This window comes from Scomber scombrus, chromosome 10 (genome assembly GCF_963691925.1).
Source record: "Scomber scombrus chromosome 10, fScoSco1.1, whole genome shotgun sequence".
In the NCBI taxonomy this organism is placed as follows: domain Eukaryota; kingdom Metazoa; phylum Chordata; class Actinopteri; order Scombriformes; family Scombridae; genus Scomber; species Scomber scombrus.
Genome location: NC_084979.1, coordinates 11,371,805 through 11,389,165, shown reverse-complemented (window position 1 = coordinate 11,389,165; position 17,361 = coordinate 11,371,805). Strand labels below are relative to the sequence as shown.

The window sequence follows — 17,361 nt, the reverse complement described above, 5'->3', positions numbered from 1 at the left end:
AAGATGTATGCAGACCTTAAATGACTGCTTGTAGACATAAACATCATTTCCAATTTCTGTTCTCTTGGTCTTGCTGAAGAGGATGAGATCTTCAAAAAGAAAGATGCGGCGGACACATTTCTTCTTTCTAAAGAAAACTGTGAACTCGTCCTGGCGAATCAGCTGGCCCTGCTCTTTCAAATTCACCTGACCGACCAGAGAAAAGTTCAGCAGAACGGGAAGGAAAAGAAGACTTTTAACTTCGATGAATTATTGTGCTGTAGGTACTGTATATCTTATCTGACATTTGAATATCTTACATCACAGTCCTGGATGGCATCCATGGTGAGCAAATCGTTACCGTGGCGCATCTGAAAGCGAACCAGCTCTGCAGCAGCATGGATCTCAGCCCTCTCCCGCTCCCTCTCACTGCTAGTCAGGTCAGGCACAGACACACCGGGGCCACAAACACTTTGTGCACCCACACTAGATGCGAGCAGTGTATCCTGGATCATGTCTTTTGGCCTGTATGAGCCAGCCAGAGCCAGCATGTCCTGCAGCAGGAGGCTGTATTTGCTGATTCTCTGGATTGGCCTCAGCAGGTACGATGAAAGGTCCATCATGTCCCCGAGCTCCTGTTGCTTTTTCTGTGAGGGGAAACAAAGTTGAACTTGTAGAGCTTGAAAGGGTAGCATCTCAGGGTTGGTAGTGGGATGACCACTGCAGCCATAGCTGAAACTGTATTTCTTTGTATAATGCTGTGTCCAACACACAGACTACTAAAACTGTTCAAACAGGTTCATTCAAGTTCATTCAAAGGAAAGATGAAAGCAACTGTTAAAATCTTTTGAACCAGAGAGCAACCTGAGAGGATCATCAAAAACGTATATTGTGTGTAAAAACCTATTTCAAATACTGCAGAACTTCATAAATAGTACTCAGGACCCAGAACCAGAAAGTCTCAGGGGTATTACATATGCCAGGTAAGATTATAGGAAGAAGTATGACATCCAACATTTGTAAAATGATTTGTTTTGTGCAGTCACAGAAAAAGGAACATTTTTCTCATCAGTCATTCTGAAAAAACAAAATTAGAAAAAGTATTAAAAAGTATGAGTTGCTCTCTCTATGTTACTGCACAGATTCAATTATTGTGTTTTTCTTGTGTTGTATGAAAGGGGGAATTCAACATTTTCAAACTCTGTCAGCAGGTGTACAAATACTGTGTGCTATGAAAGTGAAGCTTGTGTGTTACAACCACAGAAACATTTAGAGTGTGAAATCTCAGCAACTGATATTTTTTAGTTGAGAGAGAGACAGGACATATAAACAGACCTTAAAGATGTCATGGCGACGGTGTAGTATCAGGGCGTCTGACTGAGGTTTGTTCTTGCTATACAGAGCGTACAAGCCAAAACTCTCACTCTGTGGAAAGAAGCCAAATTAAACCATATTAGGAAATAGATGTTATTAATGACAACTTAAACTTGTTGCTTTTTTCATTGTAAAAACAAAGTAATATTATATTTATCTGCCATTATCATCCTGTTACTGTGCATTTCTGAAAAGCAGGATTTAAAGTTCTGTTCAGTATTGTGAACCACAGTTTGATATTTTTCCATGAATTTACTAAATAACTTTTTCATTTTCCTCAATTACACAATAATAACCAAAACAAAATAAACATAATCTGATTAAAAAACTAAGCTAAAACAATAAAAATGAGCTTCATGAATGAATCTTAAGTATTGTATAAAATCATTCATTAAGTTATTCAGTTACTACTCACATGTCTGAGGAAGCAGCGGGCCACCATGGCGGGCTCCCTCTGGCAGGCCTCCAGCTCTGGTAGAAAGTAGTGGCTGTGGAAGTCGTAAAGCTTCTCCAGGTTGCCGAAGATGACACCTCGCTTGCCCCTGAGGTCCTGGGGGATGTCTGGTGCATCCAGCAGAGGGAGGTAGTGGGTCAGGATGTAGCCCAGCGAGCGGACGTATTCCCTCTCTGTGAACACCAGCTCCTCCAGGACACGCTGCAACCTCCTGGAAACACAGAGACAGAAACCAATTATTAATTTCAAACATAGACTAATAGAATGACACTCAGCATACTGCAGCACATAAATACAGTTTAACAATATATTTAATGTCATATCTATTTCAATGATATTTACAAATGACTCATTTTATCTCGTCCTTTGAATACCTGGTGATGGTTTTTCTGCATCAGCTCAATACAGGGAACATTAGGAAGGTTTTATGGGGGAGCACTTTGTTGTTGTTTTATCTACTCAACAGCGCATTACTTCTGTACTGTAACTGATTATTGATTAGTTAGGCTTTGTTTTCTGAAACATGACTGTGATGAAGGATTTTGATAAATTACCTTTAATAATTCATTATTTTGCTCATCTGTTCCCTAACTGAGCAAAATGAAAACTGTAAATTGTTCATAAATACAATTTCACCTTGATATTTACTTAGTCTAAGTTATGCATCATTATCATCAATTTTCTTCTTCAACACAGTGACATGCATTCATTATACTCTCTCTAAATGGACTGCAATAGAAAAAAAACATGCAAGACATGGACAGAAAGGGCACCGAGCTGGACACAGACACATAACGCACCTCCTAATGTTCTGTATGTGGCACCTCTTCTGCTAAAAGCCAGAATTTGTGATTGGGATATTCCTACTTTTGACTGAACCCACTGATTCTAGATGAGTGGTTCTAAACCTGGGGCCAGGACCCCTTGCAAGGGGTTTCTTGCAAAGTGACAGAGCAGGAAAAGATGACACACAAAATTGTCTTTTTTCAAGCTTTCTTGTTTCTAATTTTTCCTTTATTCTTTGTCAATTAGTGTGTTTTATCTCCTCTACGCCACTGAAAGATATTCAAATAAAACGATTTAAGTGGTATACAATACAACATGTGATGAGGGGTCCCAGGTAGACTTTGCTCTATTTTTAAGGCATCACAGGCCAAAAAGGTTGGGAACCACTGCTTTAGATCTCATTGTTAGCAGTCACAACAAATTGAGGGGTTTGTGTCCAGAGGCCCGTTCAGTAATCAGGATACCAAACAAACAAAGAGAAGCACTGAGAGGAGAATCAGAAGAAACAATACCTGTAGTACTTCAGTGTAAGCTTAGAGACAGGAAAGAGTGCATAAAATTGCAGTAAGACTCACAAGACTACATTAGTACAAATAAAACCATGACACTGATAATTCAGATCTTTCTCATCAGAAATACACTTTCAAGCACATATGAAAACTTACTGGGCATTGCTGGCACTCTCCTTTGGACTTGCCAAACAAAACCCCCCTTCATATCCCCCGATGGGCAGGCTTGAATGTTTGCAGCATGAAGTCCCATTGCCTCCAGCAGCCCCCTGGTCGCTTATACAGGAGTCCTCTGAGCAGAAGCTGCCATGGCGGGAGATCTGAAACTTCTGAGCCTCCTGGAGGATCCGACAAGATGGCTGACCGTGGTGGGAGCAGGATGACGGGGATCGAACGTGCTGCTCTGGAGGAGTGGACGATCTCACTGTCGCTACTCCTGTGGCACACGAGTCTTGGCTCACCGACCTCGCTCTAAGACCTCGTCCCCATGGAAACCACTGGCAGCCAACAGTGTGGGACTGAGACAGAGCAGCGGCATCTCTCTCACTCCTCGCTCTGCTCGTCTGTCTCCTCCTCATCTCTCTTTCTGATCTCTTTGATGACCTTTTGGAAAATGACAATGTCAATAAGCTTGCGTCCAGTGGGGCCCTTTAGTGTGTGTCAAGAACAAGATGTCAGATAAAGAAGCTCACATTATTAATTATCGATAATACTGGGATTTTTGTGACTGGGAACAATGCCTCTATATTACAAAGGGCCTGGATCCTCAAATAAGAATTAAATGACACTGCATTACAACCAATGTCTAAAAAAATGCAGGCATTCAAACAATAGCTACTCTCCAACAGCAACATTTTACACTTTTTGGAAATTGCAGTGAATGAACTTCTAAGGTTAGATCACAGAGAAATGAATGACAAACAAAGCAGTTGAATTACTTGCGAGGTGACTGTGGAGTGACCTTTGACCCCTCGCTGGTTCCAGCATCTCTGTGATCCTCAGGTTTGACGCTGATGTTACAGGAGGCTACAGTTGTTGAGTTAGTGCTGTTGCTGCCCAGGATCGGCTTTCTCTTCCCTAAATCCACTGTCCCTGACACAATGCCCTCCCACTGCGGGTGTCGCGGCCCAGGAGTTGACTGTACCACAAGACTCTGACCACTGGGCGATGCTGTCTGAACATTAGTGCTCACTACATCAACATAGTGACGTTCACACCAGCTGCCAGAATGTGGTTGTTGGTGGTAGACCTCATCCACTTCCTGCATCCTCTCCTGAAGCTGCTGCCGGGCCTCCTGGCATCTCAGCCAGGCTGCATTCCAGACCCGCATTCCCCTGGAGCTCCGCAGGGCGCTGGCCTGGGTCTTCATCTCCTGGAATCTCTCTGGGCTGAACTGGAGGAACTTGTCTTGAAAAGTCTGGAGAATGGAGATGTCGTTGCCTGGCGGTAAAACACTGTCGGTTGTTGTGCCAGAGCCATGCGTTGCGTGAATATCAGACTCAGAGAGGGAGATGCTGCTTGGGCCTTGACCCTGGTTTTGATGTTGTACAGGCTGACTGTTTGTTTGATTGACAGGTGTTGTTTTTTGATCATGGTCTTGCATTGTGTGGATTCTGGGTTGATTCTGTTCCAGGTACTCAATGCATTCACTGGCCAGAGCCGTAGCCTGTTCAGAGATTTAGAGGATTTTTGATTTAATAAAAGAACAAAGGTTTTTAAAAATCATGCTTAAATTCTCAGGCAAAAGTGCTGTTACTTGACTAAAATGTTACTTGAGTAGCGGTACAACTAAAGCTGAAAGTACTCAAGTAAAAATATATGAACAGAAATAAAAATAGAAATTAATCATTTTTGTGCTTTTTTTTCCACCTTCAAATGCATATATGTAAATAAAAACAAACTTGAATGAACAACCAATGAAACAAACTTGTGTGTTTGTGAGTTTAAGCTGCAGACTGGGCTGCATGTCTGTTTTTACAGGGTGAAAGTACTACTGTTTACTGAGCTTAAATACTCGAATCTTAAATACTTATCTGACACCAACCTGCTCACAAAAATCACACACATTGACCATGATCTGCAGCTCCCTGCCACACGCCTCTGCCCTACACAGGAAGTCCTCCAGGCCTGACTTGAAGGTGCAAACTAAAGTCCTGAACGCCTCAGTTTCTGGGTAGTTCAGCCCACTCTGCTGGAGCCGCTCTGCGTCTGACGCTAAAGACATGGCATGGTGTCTGCGATCCTGGAGAAAGGAGAGAGAGCGAGAGAGAGAGAGTAAGACAAGTGAACAGACAGAGAGAGCGAGAGAGAGAGTAAGACAGATGAACAGACAGACATAAGGACAGCCATGGGCACACTTAGACTCACATTAGCCTCAATAAGGAAACCAGTGAAGCTGTTTAGAATCTGCTCCATTCGGTCTCCAGAGTCTTCGACTGATTCAGCTTCCAGCAGGTGGCGCTCTCCCTCTGCATTAAACCACTGTTGCATCTGTAAGAACAACATTGTGTTTGGTAAGACCAGAAGGACATGCCGCAATACACAAACTCAGATTGATTTCTTTTTAAAGCGATTTATCTAAACTGTATATTCTATACAGTATGACTACTATGTAATGACATAAAACCAAGACAACAAAAAAAAGAAAAGTTATACAAATGCTGTCATTTTTTCTGCATATTACTGAACTGTATCCCCTGATTTATGGCAGATTGATTTCATGTGTCATTTTCCCTGAGATCTAATGTTAATTAAAATGCTAAATCCTGAGACTGTATTCCTCACTGTACCCACACACATAGTAAATTATTATCATTGGATCATTGCACTTTCATAAACTCATTCTGCAGATTTGATGATCAGCTGGTATATAATGTACCTGTGTGAAATGTCCCTCCGTCTCTCTGAGTTGCAGTAGATACTCCAGGTGCTCCAGAGACATGTTAGACCTCTGCACGAGGACGTGAGCCTGCTCCTCCACATGGTTGTAAAGGCTGGTCACCGAGTCCACTGCATCACTGATTATAGGAAAAACATATCAGAAAAATAAATAACAAATAAAACAAATAACTTTTGTTCTGGAAGAAGATTTGAGTAGAAGATAAGGCAGCGAATTACATTTTATGTACAATTATTTATTTATCATGGCTTTTTTATAATGAACCTGGCTGGTTTTATTGATTCCTATTGTATACAATTTTTCTCTCTCTATTTTATCTTTAAATTGTGGCTGTATTCATAATGCTTGTTGGTGCGATGCCCTCTGCTTATTTTTTTTTTTAGTTTGGCTGTTTAGAATATTCAATCAATGAGTATCACAGACCATGAAAACAGCTAAAACAGAATCACACAGCAGAGTAAACACACGAGGTGTTCTATACATGTAAATATATCGGACATTTACGTTTAAGATGTTTACCTGAGGTCCTCGCAGTGAGGGTATTTGAGGTCACTCTCCTTCCTCAGCCGAGCCAGGATGGCCCCGCCCTCCCTCTGCAGGTTGACCAATCGGCTGTCTCCCAGTACATCGCTCATCAGAGTCCTCTGGTCCATCATACACTGCTGCACAGTCTATTGGACAAAAAAACGCATTGAGATCAGTGACACTCTAACACATATACTGTATTATCAATGAGGCAGAGGTAATTAACTCAGGATAAACCCAGTTTTCAAGGAAGCAAACTGACAGTACTGTGGCAGAAATAACACCACAAAACATTAAATGACAGCGTTAAAGTACTTGTACAGTGTTTGTTCTCTGGGTCTCCTCTAATGTACTGATGGCTCTCAGCAGCAGACTTGACGCCTCATGAAGATCACATACAAATGGGAAGAGTTTCTGGAGAAAAAAAGACATGAACATGAAGCAGTTAAGAAACAACTTGTGCATTACTATATTAGACAGAACAGAGGATGAGAAAGAGAGATATACAGGTTTATTGAGGTGACTGACTCACCTGGTGTAGCTTCATCCAGTCACAGTAACTGTGAGACAGAGTCCCATCCAGGCGGGAGCTCAAGTGACTCACCTCCACCACTTTGAACAAAGCTTTCATCGATGTCACCACTTCAGTCTGATTAGAGGTATAAAAAAATATTAAAAAAGGAAAACAGGTTTTTACAGCTACAACGATAAAAGAACAAGAGGAAGATTCCACATCATCATCATTTGTATTGTGTGCTCAATATAGGCACAATCCTCACCACAGTGCTGATACAGTAGCCAGTATTTAAAATGAAAAAACATCTGAATATAAAAAATCAATTATACATGCTAAGGATTTGAAATTTTCACCAAAATGTAATGCCAACTGTGAAAAGTTTTTCGCTCCAGTGGAAATGGTCAAGTCCATCACTTTAAATGTGTAAAGAACATGATCTAATTTCTTAACAGTGTTCAAGTTGAACAGTTTGATCAAATGTCACCAAAATGATTGTACTTTATGATTAGACCTAGCCATACGGCTGCAAATGTAAAGGAAGACAAAAAAAAGTTGTTTAGGTGATGTTGAGATACATCACTGAATGTGTGAAAAATTTGACTTGCTGCTGGCACTACATGAAATGTTTTGTGACAAATGTCATAGTAATCCCTCCAATATATACAGTATATTTCATATTTCACTCATAATAATAATACAATAAAAAAGCTGACCTGGATGCCAGGACACCTCTCTGGCTGGAGGATGCTCTCTTTGTCCACCAGCATCACCAAACTGTTCACTGCCTGTGGAGTCTGCTCCTGCAACAGTTAAACACTCCATGAATCGTACTTTACGTATGGAGCTGATATGAATGCTGGAACACTCAAACCTTTGCAAATATGAACTGTGTCATGATGCAATAAATTGTTACGTTGATAAAAGAGCCAGGCAAATTATTTTGTCTCATCACTCATAATTATTTAATGAACTGTAGGAAGTCTGAATATGCTGTCTCGGCTCAAAAGCGGATGCATTATTCAGTGCTGACATTTTACTCATAATTCATTGTGCCTGTAAACACCCACACAGCTGCAGCCAGCTGTGATGCAGGAGTCTGTGTGCTTCTTACCTCAAGTGTCATCAAGGCCTTATAAACCTGTGGTTGAGGATTTGTCTTCCTCGCATCAAAAATGAGCGTCAGCCCAACTTCTCTGATTTCTCTCCTTTAGATACAGAGATGAAAAGGTATAAAACACAGAGATGCCAAAACTGCTTTCCAGAATGAGTTTTTGAGTAGTAGATTGTTTATGTAGATTGATTGGTTATTTTATTTATTTATTCATTGATTTATTGGCACAGGACTATCACACCATACCTGATAATAGAGTAGAAGTAGAGCAGCATTTGGAAGAGCTCCTGGCTTGTTACATTTGATCTCCATCCCTGGTGGTCTCCATAGAGCTCAACTATTGCCCTGCCTGTCCTATCTCTGCCGCCTGGAGGGGTGGGAGAAGATAAAGATGAGAGTATGCGGCAGAGAAACTACCTGACGACATAAGTGGTAACATGACTCATTAAAATTGTTACTCTGTATATTGAGAATTAAATACATTTAGCCAGATAAGTGAAGCCTCTATGTCTGAACATTAGTTAAATTTATAATGACCCTGTAAAAACCTTCTTCTTGCTTTTTTAAAAATGATGTATAACTGACAAATGTTAAGTAATCTCTTTCTGCTGTTACAAAAGGCAATGAAAGATTTAAAAAAAAAAAAAAAAAATCCAATCTCATTTTTATGTGTTGCACCTTTCTGCACTGTGAAGAACTTTACAGCTCATTTGAAAAGCTGTTGCGATTGTTGTGGTTGTAATATTATTAACTTACCTGTGAGAGAGGCTACTCCTAAATAGAGGGGGTGGGCTCTGGGGTCTGGGGATCCCAGGGGGAGGTGGTCAGGTCTGGGACGAGCAGAGGAAAGCTGCGATTTCTGCTCTGTCTCTTCAGCTGGAGGTAGAACCATCTGTGAGATGCTCTCCATCTGAAGGCCATTTCTACTGATTATGGAGGTATTGACAGTCTGAGCACCATCTACAGAGAGTGGATACATTTTGTTCAAGGAAAGCTGATGAAGAATTATCTTCATCTTGTCATAAAGGAGTACAACATGTAACAAGAACAACATAACTGTGTACCTGGAATGGCCATCTTCTTCCTGTTGATCTTGGGTGAAACCAGTCCAAAGGCTGTGCTTTTCTTACACTTGACCACATGTAGCTGGGGAATCTCTGCACAGGGGTCAGTGTTTTCTCTTCTCCTGACATTTTGACCTTCAACAATGACCACCTCACACTTCTCTGAGGTGTCCACCACCGCTGTGGAGAGGGAGGAACATCTTCCATCTAACACTGATTCTCGTCTGTTCTGTGGTGCCGTAAGATACTTAGAAAGGTTTGGATTCCCTCCCATGGAATCGGTTCTGTTTTGCAGCCTTTGACGAGGCTTATAGGTGCTCATGTTCATCGCTGAATTGTCACCAGAACTAAATGGTAATCCATGATGTCTGGTGGAGGTCACATCTGCCTCTTTAGGATCATTTGAGCTCGTGTTTATCCTTGTTCCTGCTGATAAATTTGTTCCGTTCACAGTTTGTAAATTGCCATAAAGTTTGGCAGAGAGAAGATCTCTTGTTTCCCTAAATGGCACAGTGGTCCTTTCAGTTGTCTGCTCCGGTTGTCCAACACATTTTAAAACATTTGTGCTTCTGTAATCCATACAGGGGGCAGAGTTTGTATCTCCTGTTTTCCAATATGGAACAGTGTTCTTTTCTCCTGACTCCTTACAGATGGCTCCACTGACAGAGGAAGAGGACTGGTTTTGCATCCCGGGATCACACCACATTCCTTCGGCATTACACCATGGATCCCCTGTTTCAGTCTCTGGTGGCCTCTTTCTGTCATCACACTTTGAGAAATCTCCATCCTCCTCCACCACAGCTAACATATTCCCACTCTCTGTTCCCTGTCCAAAGGCGACAGGGTTTTGGATTGCCGCCTGGTAGGATTCCCTGTATCGACACCTCAGCTCCTGAGCTCTGGAAACCTGTCCGCCTTGTCTCCTCCTCATGCACGGAGTACAGGGTTTCTCTGAGAAGCGGACAGTGCGGACACATTGAGAGGGCTCAAAGGAGTCAGGGTGGGGATGATGGGGTTGGGAATGGTGAAGTGCGGATGAGGGTCCAATTTCCCCAGACATATTGGACCTTAATGATAAAGCAGCCTCTGATCCAGAATGACTGTGTGTTTGTGGTTTTGTAGGTAACAGCACATGTGCTTGTAATTGTGCTTGAGGTGATATCTGTGTGTTAGGCTGTCTTTGTGTTTGCCTGTATGACTCCATTTGTGCGTGTGGTTGCATTTGTGTTTGCCTGTGTGGATATCTTTGCATTTGTGCAGCAACTTGTGTGTGTGGTTGCATCTGTACTTCTGATTTCTGTTGTTCCTCTTGTGCTGACTGAGCTCTACCAAAAAGCATAGTGGCCTGCAGGATATCTATATATTCCCCTTCTGTAGAAGCTTGGCCTGCTGGCCCACGTCTGCTGGTATCTTGTAGATTTGCGTCTTTATGTTTATCTCGTGCTATATTTTCAGGAATAATCACACCCTTATCTGCACCCTTGCATGTATTTGTGTTTTCACAAGTGCTTGCACGGCTGCATGTACCTGAAACAGTGCTTGTTTTTTGCGATGTATTTGGATTTGCCCCAGTAATGCGGCTGTCCCATGTATTTGGGGACACCCAGCCGATAGGCTTTGGCTCTGGTTCAGTCTCCTTCACTTTGACCAGCTTGGATGAAGAAGCACTGCTAGTATCCACGAGGCGGAGTGACACAGCAATGCCGTGCTTCGCTGGACATATTCTGGTCTCCACAGAGAAAGCAGAGGGATGTGAAGAAGATGTTAAAATGGTTACAGGACACTGTTCTGGTGCAGTTTCCTTTGAAGGAGAAAGAAGAAATGAAGTATTTGATGAAGAATTCACAGAAGAATTAGGAAGAGGTGGAGGAAGAGGAAGCGGAGGTGGTAAAGGAAGATACGAAGGAGGAACAGAGGCCATACTACTCCAAGCACACTGTGGTATGTCCACAAAATCAGGCACGGCCACCCGTTCCCATGGTAACCTCACCACACCCTGCTCAGTGGCAAGCAGGCATCGGCTGAGAGACGTTCCATGGCGGCCCTGGTTGATCTCCTCTAACCAGTCAAGGCTGAATATACAAGGATAGGAAGTTTCAGGGACCGGGGTCTCCTCGACTAGTTCCACTCGAAGCCCCTCCTCTTCCAGCAGGCTGCAAACCACAATGCGAGCTGATTGGTCACAGAACGGTGTCACTTGAAGGTAAAAGTCTCCAGGCTGAAGAAGCAGGGAGTCGATGGGAGCAAGTTGGATGACGACTTGGTCACGCAAACACAGAGGCCAGCCCTCACAGAGGAACAGTGCATCAGAGTATTGAGCCTAAAGAAGACAGAAACATGGGTTGTAAAGAGTTTCTACAGAAATTGACCTACTTTTATCTCTAAATCCAAAATTATGTTAAGTGTCATAGAAAGACCTTGGGGATAATCTGTTCCATAATTAACAGGGTTAGGGTTAGGGTTAATTAACAAATGTTTTAAACATATGTCTCTTCAGACGATCACACAAGTGTAGTCCAGCATCTCTGTTGTGTATGAAACAGTGACTTACACATGCAGCCTGCTGCACAGTGTCTAAGATGTGCCTGGCTGGGACCAGAAAGTCCAGCAGGCACCGCAAGGCGTCTCCCTGATAACGACTGTCAATGATCTGGAAGACCTGGCTGAGAACAGTGGGGGCGGTGGCCTCGAAGGGCGGGTACAGCACCGACAGCAGGTTTTGGATGGACCCCTCCAGAGAATCAAGATTCTGAAAACACAAGAGAGGAAAAGCTGAGGCTTAAGAAAAACATTGTTCTGTATCCTACTATCCAAATAACAACAGTGACAAGGCAGGCAAGGCCACATTCTGTGGGTGATATGTGGATGTGGACTACTTGAACAACAACTTTACAACAAGTCCACACGGATACACTCAGTCACTGTAACTTCACGAATCTTTTGCCACATGTTGTAACTTCTGACTATCAAAAAAATCATTGTGACATATCTGCTCTTTCCACATATTCACAACTGCTCCACAACAGAGGACAAAGATGTAAAGAAGCCACGTCAGTCATATGATATCACATTCAAACAACAAATGATGTAGCATCACTTTTACTAAAGTAGTTTGCTTTTAGAATTAAATGTTAATGCCCTAATCTTCATGTTGAATGTGCTTTAGAGCTGTTATTTAATCTGCAGATTATTTTTCAATTAAATAATCTCTAAAATGCGAAAAAAAAATAAAGAAAATTAACCAGCACAATTTCCTAGAGCTCAAAGAGATGTCTTCAAATTGCTTGTTTTATCCAACTAACAGTCCAAAACATTGAGATATAGAAAACGGAGAGAAGTAGCAAATCCGCACATTTATCAAACTGGAAATAACTAATTGTTTTTGCTGTTTTGGTTATTACCTAATTAATTTATCTCCTCAGCACTATACAGTAAACTCTACTCTTCTGAAATTAGGACTTTTATCATTTATGTTAACTACAGAAATAAAAAAAGATTGATCCTTTCATGTAATGTACAATAATGCTAAACAACAGGAAAGCTGAAGTCATTCATCTCACTGCCATCTCACATGAAATTACACGTCTATCCTCAACCTCATGACCTTCTGAGAGAACAGCTCAACAAACACAAAAGCTCATCATTAAACATATAGTCAGCCAGCCTGACAGCAAACATCCAAGTAAACAGTGTGTGATGGCTGGTCCAAGGCTAGCTAGCCCCTTGGTTTATGGTTTCACATTCTCTTTGACCTGAACTCATGGCCCGCTACCCACTTTTAGGACCTGCTTTATTTAGCCCGGCAAAGGCCACAGCAGCAGACCTCGGGGGTTAATGTATATATATATGCATGGCTGAAACCCTGTGGGGAGTGGATGTGTGAATGTTGATGCATAGCAAGAATGTGGCTGACTTTTCTTCCCCCTCAGGTCCATGTTCCATGTAATTTACTGTGTGAGATTACATCCGAGTACATGTAGGAGTAAGAAACAGCAAAGGGACACAAACATTCTTCTTAAATGTAGAAATCTTCCTCTGTACAGTTGAATTAATCATTGTAGGTTCATCCTAAAATGTTCAATATTAAACTTTGAATCTTTTTTATCTTCTCACTGAGAATTTGTTTTTGATACATTATCCCACAGAATTTAAAGGGCTTCAGCTGTAGTTATGAAGAGAAGCAGACCTGTATGGACTGTAGGGAGATGGAAACAGACGAGGGTGTGTTAAGGGTGTGATGAATTATGTCCCTTCAGACAATATTGGCTCCATAGTTGTCCAACTCCTCTTCACCTTTCAAAAATAACATGACTCGCTCATTCGTTCTGTATAACAAGCAGACTGTCTCATTGAATTCTTCCAACTGTAATAAACTGTCTATTCTGTGTATTCTGCTCATCCCAACCCTTGCCGTCTCATCCCCTTACATTATCATCTAAAAATGCTGGACTCTCAGCCAGTTCGCAGCCCCCATAGCTGCAGAGACAGCACTGTGACTCTGAGCATTCAGGTCAGTCCTGCCACACCCTGCTGTGACAAAACACAGCGATGGTCACCATGATAACATGGAGAAGGAGGAGGAGGTGGAGGATTGCAATGGTGGTGGTCGACAGATGAGGACAGTGATTACTGTAAGCAAATCCAGTTCACAGCTCACACATTTTAAATGAAGTGCTTTCCCACCTTGACGACTATGAGCACCTGCTTCATCAACTATTAAATAATGTCAGCGAGGGAGGTCCGGTATCGGTCCACAGATTCTTGGCAACAGTTTGGAAATTGTAGAAATTTTAATGAATGTGACCTTAACAAGGAACAAGGAAAGTAACCAGTGATGTTGGGTTGAGAGCCCCCACCGCTTAGAAAGCCTTTGGAGTGCTTACAAAACAAGAGTGAAATGTAACTCAGTGTATTAACACTGCTGGTAATATGAGTCAGCTAGGAGAAGCAAGACACATCCCCATGTTACTATATGTCTATTTACAAGGATACAGGCTGACATGCAAATGTAATGCCAGTAATGCTTGCGTTTGAAGCATAAATCTTTGTTGAGTGTGTGTTTTTTTTTTTACAGTGTGCATTTGAGTGTGTGTCTCCAGATCATGGTGCATGAGTGGGCTGTTTGGACCTGTCTCTCTGCCCAGGCCAGCATTCTGTTGCTTGAGATTCACACGACTCTATATAAACACCCCGATCTCTCTCACTCAGCCACTGAAATAAATGACATTACTGCTCACATTACTATGGATAGCATGTCCCAGTGCGGGTGCTGAGGACAGTCTGAATATCTCTGTCCAGTATCATTATGAAACAGAAATAGTCTTTGCACATGCCAGATGTCAGGCAGGTTCCTGCGTGGGCAAGAACAAAATAAAAGAAATGCATTTATGGTGACTTAATACATTCCTGTGGGACATTTATCTCTTTATACAGGATGTTTTTACAGTGACATTACTTTCATGGGAATTTTGACTTTTTGACTTGATAGTACCAAGAAGATGAGTGATGTGAAATGTGGGGAGCAGAGGAAGGATGTGACATGCATCAAACTTCATAAGAGAGAAATGAATCCTGATAAAAATCTTAGTGGTAACAGAAATAAAAACTGGAAAAATATTGAAAGTATTTGGCTCCAGAAATAGCAGTTTTCATGACTGCTACTGTCCTTGACTTCAGTGTCTAATCTATGTTGTGTTTACTTCTTATTATTTATATAACTACTGTAACTCCCTTCAGTTCACGAGTCCAATGAGGTATCCTCTAAAATATTCAGTTTGTGTAATATTATGTATACAAAATGCCTGAGAAATATGTGAAGCACAATAAGCACAAGTGATCTGATTTGGCCAAACTTAAGAGATTCTACAGACACTGATAAAGCCTCTAAATAAGCATGAAAAGAATCCATTTCCTGTGTTTACGTCTGTGGTTTATCATCTTTAGAAAAAATGAGCTGATGTACACAGATTCCCTACTGAATTACACAAACTATTTAAATGTTTTTTTCCTGCCGCCCAGTCAAAGTGGAGCTGAGGGACCAATGTGGTTTTGTATAAGTTCTCTTACAGGAGGGACTTCTTCCAACCTAATTCATCATTACAGCTTCTGCAATAATTAGTTCCTGAAACATTACCAACTTTTCAGGTGCTTTAACAGTCTGGCTTTTAGCTTGATGGCAATATATTCTATTTAAAGGGCTTTAAAAATGGCTACTCATGTGACGTGTACATGCGATGTCCATCTGGTCATGAACATATTAGATATAATCAAAACAGATGTACACATATGTATGCAAGTGTTTCCAGGTTTACTACTAGTGATGAAATCTTATGGTAATAAAATTGTCTCTCAGCTGCATATTTAATCACTCCAGATATATGATGATGTGATATAATAGTGTTATATTAATTAGAAAACATTATAGTTGTAAGCAGAGATTGTGTAAGATATCTCTGACATTACACTGGCAAATAACACAGAGGCATTGTGTCTGTCTTCTAAAAGTGAAGATTTATCAGCTGACAGATCTCCTTTTAATCATGCTCAAGAGCCTTGTATAGCTCCGTTAATCTTGAATACATTGACAAAGTTAATTAACACACCACTCAAACAGAGTTGTCAACGCTGTCATATTTCTTATTCTGTAGCACTTAATTAAAAATCATTAAAATCTCATTATGTCTACACTTTTGGGCTACTCACAAACCTCAACCTTTGAATTTATGACTCTACAGAGAGAATGTCAGAGAACTTGACTGGGGTTTCTCCAGTGTGCGCACCTGCTGTGGCTCATTAGAAAACAAAGGTGAGGAGGTATAAAAGCTCCTTAATGTGACTTATAACACCATTTTTAACTATAGTGGATAGTTTAAATGCTACTGGTCAAAGTTTGGAGGAGGGAGAATCCATTTTGGCTGAATGAAATGCATCAGCTAAGGTCCTGTTGACCCCAGGCTTCTATGTGTGCATCTTCTGACCTGAAAAGAACAATTTCTTTGTCAGAACTGAATATAATGTACTATTGATCAGAAGATGAGAAGACTTTGCCACTATAGATAAATATACTATAGTATATAGTATTGTGAATCTGATGTTAAATGCAAAAGAAAACTATATACAAAGTACGAAATAAACTATTTTTCTCATAGGACGTTTTTATTTGCTACAGGCAGGATTTTAACACTTAATGAAATACCTCTAAAACAAACAAGTTTTCATCATATAGAGAGTTTATGAATCCAGGCTCTTCTTTTCAGCAGGGAGGGTCACAGTCTCGCATGTGTCATGTCTGATGAGCCGGCTATGTTTTCAGCCTGCTGTTGAGCTATTCACTGATAATGACAACTTCATGAATGACAGCAGCTCTCACAACACGTGTCTGGACCAGGAAACACAGACAGTGATAAACTATGTGAACTATTTTGTAATTCAATTGTGCAGTAAACAGATTAGCCCTGACACAGAACAGACACAACAATTAGTCGAGCACAGATGTGCTTCACAACAGACATTACACATGATCCGTCGGATGAAGAGTCTCCCTGTTTAAACAGATGCCTGTAAAAGTTGAGATTCTTTAAAAGGTGAGGATGCCAAAAGTATTCATCACATTTTCCAAAACTAAATCTTCGAATCTGTGATATTCAGCCCTCAATAATTATTTTTAGCACTAATCAGCATCATTAATCAGTTTTGTTTATTATTTATTGCATCAAAATGTTTATTTTCTGAATCAAATCCTGTGGATGTTTAATGCAGCTCTATGGGCTTCCTGGAGGCTGTTCTGCTTTATACAACAGGTCAAGTTGAGATTTAAGATGAAAATACACACCATATTAGATCTTTTTAGGATGCCCAAAAACATTCGTTGTCTTTTTTGAGCATATTGTGTGTAAATAATTTACCATTCTCTGCTATTTACATCTTGGAAAGGAAAGAGATTACTCAGACTAAAAGGTACACAATTCTATCTTTTGCCAGGGGGGGCTTTACTTCTTTGGAGTAAATGGGTGTACCTAATAGATATACTTTGTACCTTTTATCCTAAAAGCTGTACCTGTAGACTAAAAGGTCCACAAAGTTTTCTTTTTCTGAGTGCAACACCTCATGGCTCTCTACCTCAACACACCCGGTGACACCCGAC

At 41.1% G+C, this 17,361-nt stretch overlaps 1 protein-coding gene across 1 annotated transcript in view; it reads right to left on the bottom strand.

Annotated features, from left to right (window-relative positions):
- The window catches only part of LOC133987316 (uncharacterized), a 40,601-nt gene that overhangs the window by 3,148 nt on the left and 20,092 nt on the right, over positions 1-17,361 (bottom strand). Inside the window, exons 4-25 of the mRNA XM_062426634.1 lie at positions 11,770-11,967; positions 11,156-11,538; positions 10,746-10,942; positions 9,219-10,169; positions 8,911-9,114; positions 8,401-8,521; positions 8,155-8,248; positions 7,757-7,843; positions 7,059-7,175; positions 6,842-6,940; positions 6,521-6,672; positions 5,981-6,119; positions 5,470-5,592; positions 5,147-5,344; positions 4,041-4,768; positions 3,259-3,705; positions 1,769-2,018; positions 1,315-1,404; positions 519-626; positions 452-465; positions 300-408; positions 16-186 (exon numbers count right to left, since the gene is read on the bottom strand). Of these exons, the coding sequence (XP_062282618.1) occupies positions 16-186; positions 300-408; positions 452-465; positions 519-626; positions 1,315-1,404; positions 1,769-2,018; positions 3,259-3,705; positions 4,041-4,768; positions 5,147-5,344; positions 5,470-5,592; positions 5,981-6,119; positions 6,521-6,672; positions 6,842-6,940; positions 7,059-7,175; positions 7,757-7,843; positions 8,155-8,248; positions 8,401-8,521; positions 8,911-9,114; positions 9,219-10,169; positions 10,746-10,942; positions 11,156-11,538; positions 11,770-11,967 (4,980 nt within the window). The remainder of the gene's footprint in view (positions 1-15; positions 187-299; positions 409-451; positions 466-518; positions 627-1,314; positions 1,405-1,768; positions 2,019-3,258; positions 3,706-4,040; positions 4,769-5,146; positions 5,345-5,469; positions 5,593-5,980; positions 6,120-6,520; positions 6,673-6,841; positions 6,941-7,058; positions 7,176-7,756; positions 7,844-8,154; positions 8,249-8,400; positions 8,522-8,910; positions 9,115-9,218; positions 10,170-10,745; positions 10,943-11,155; positions 11,539-11,769; positions 11,968-17,361) is intronic.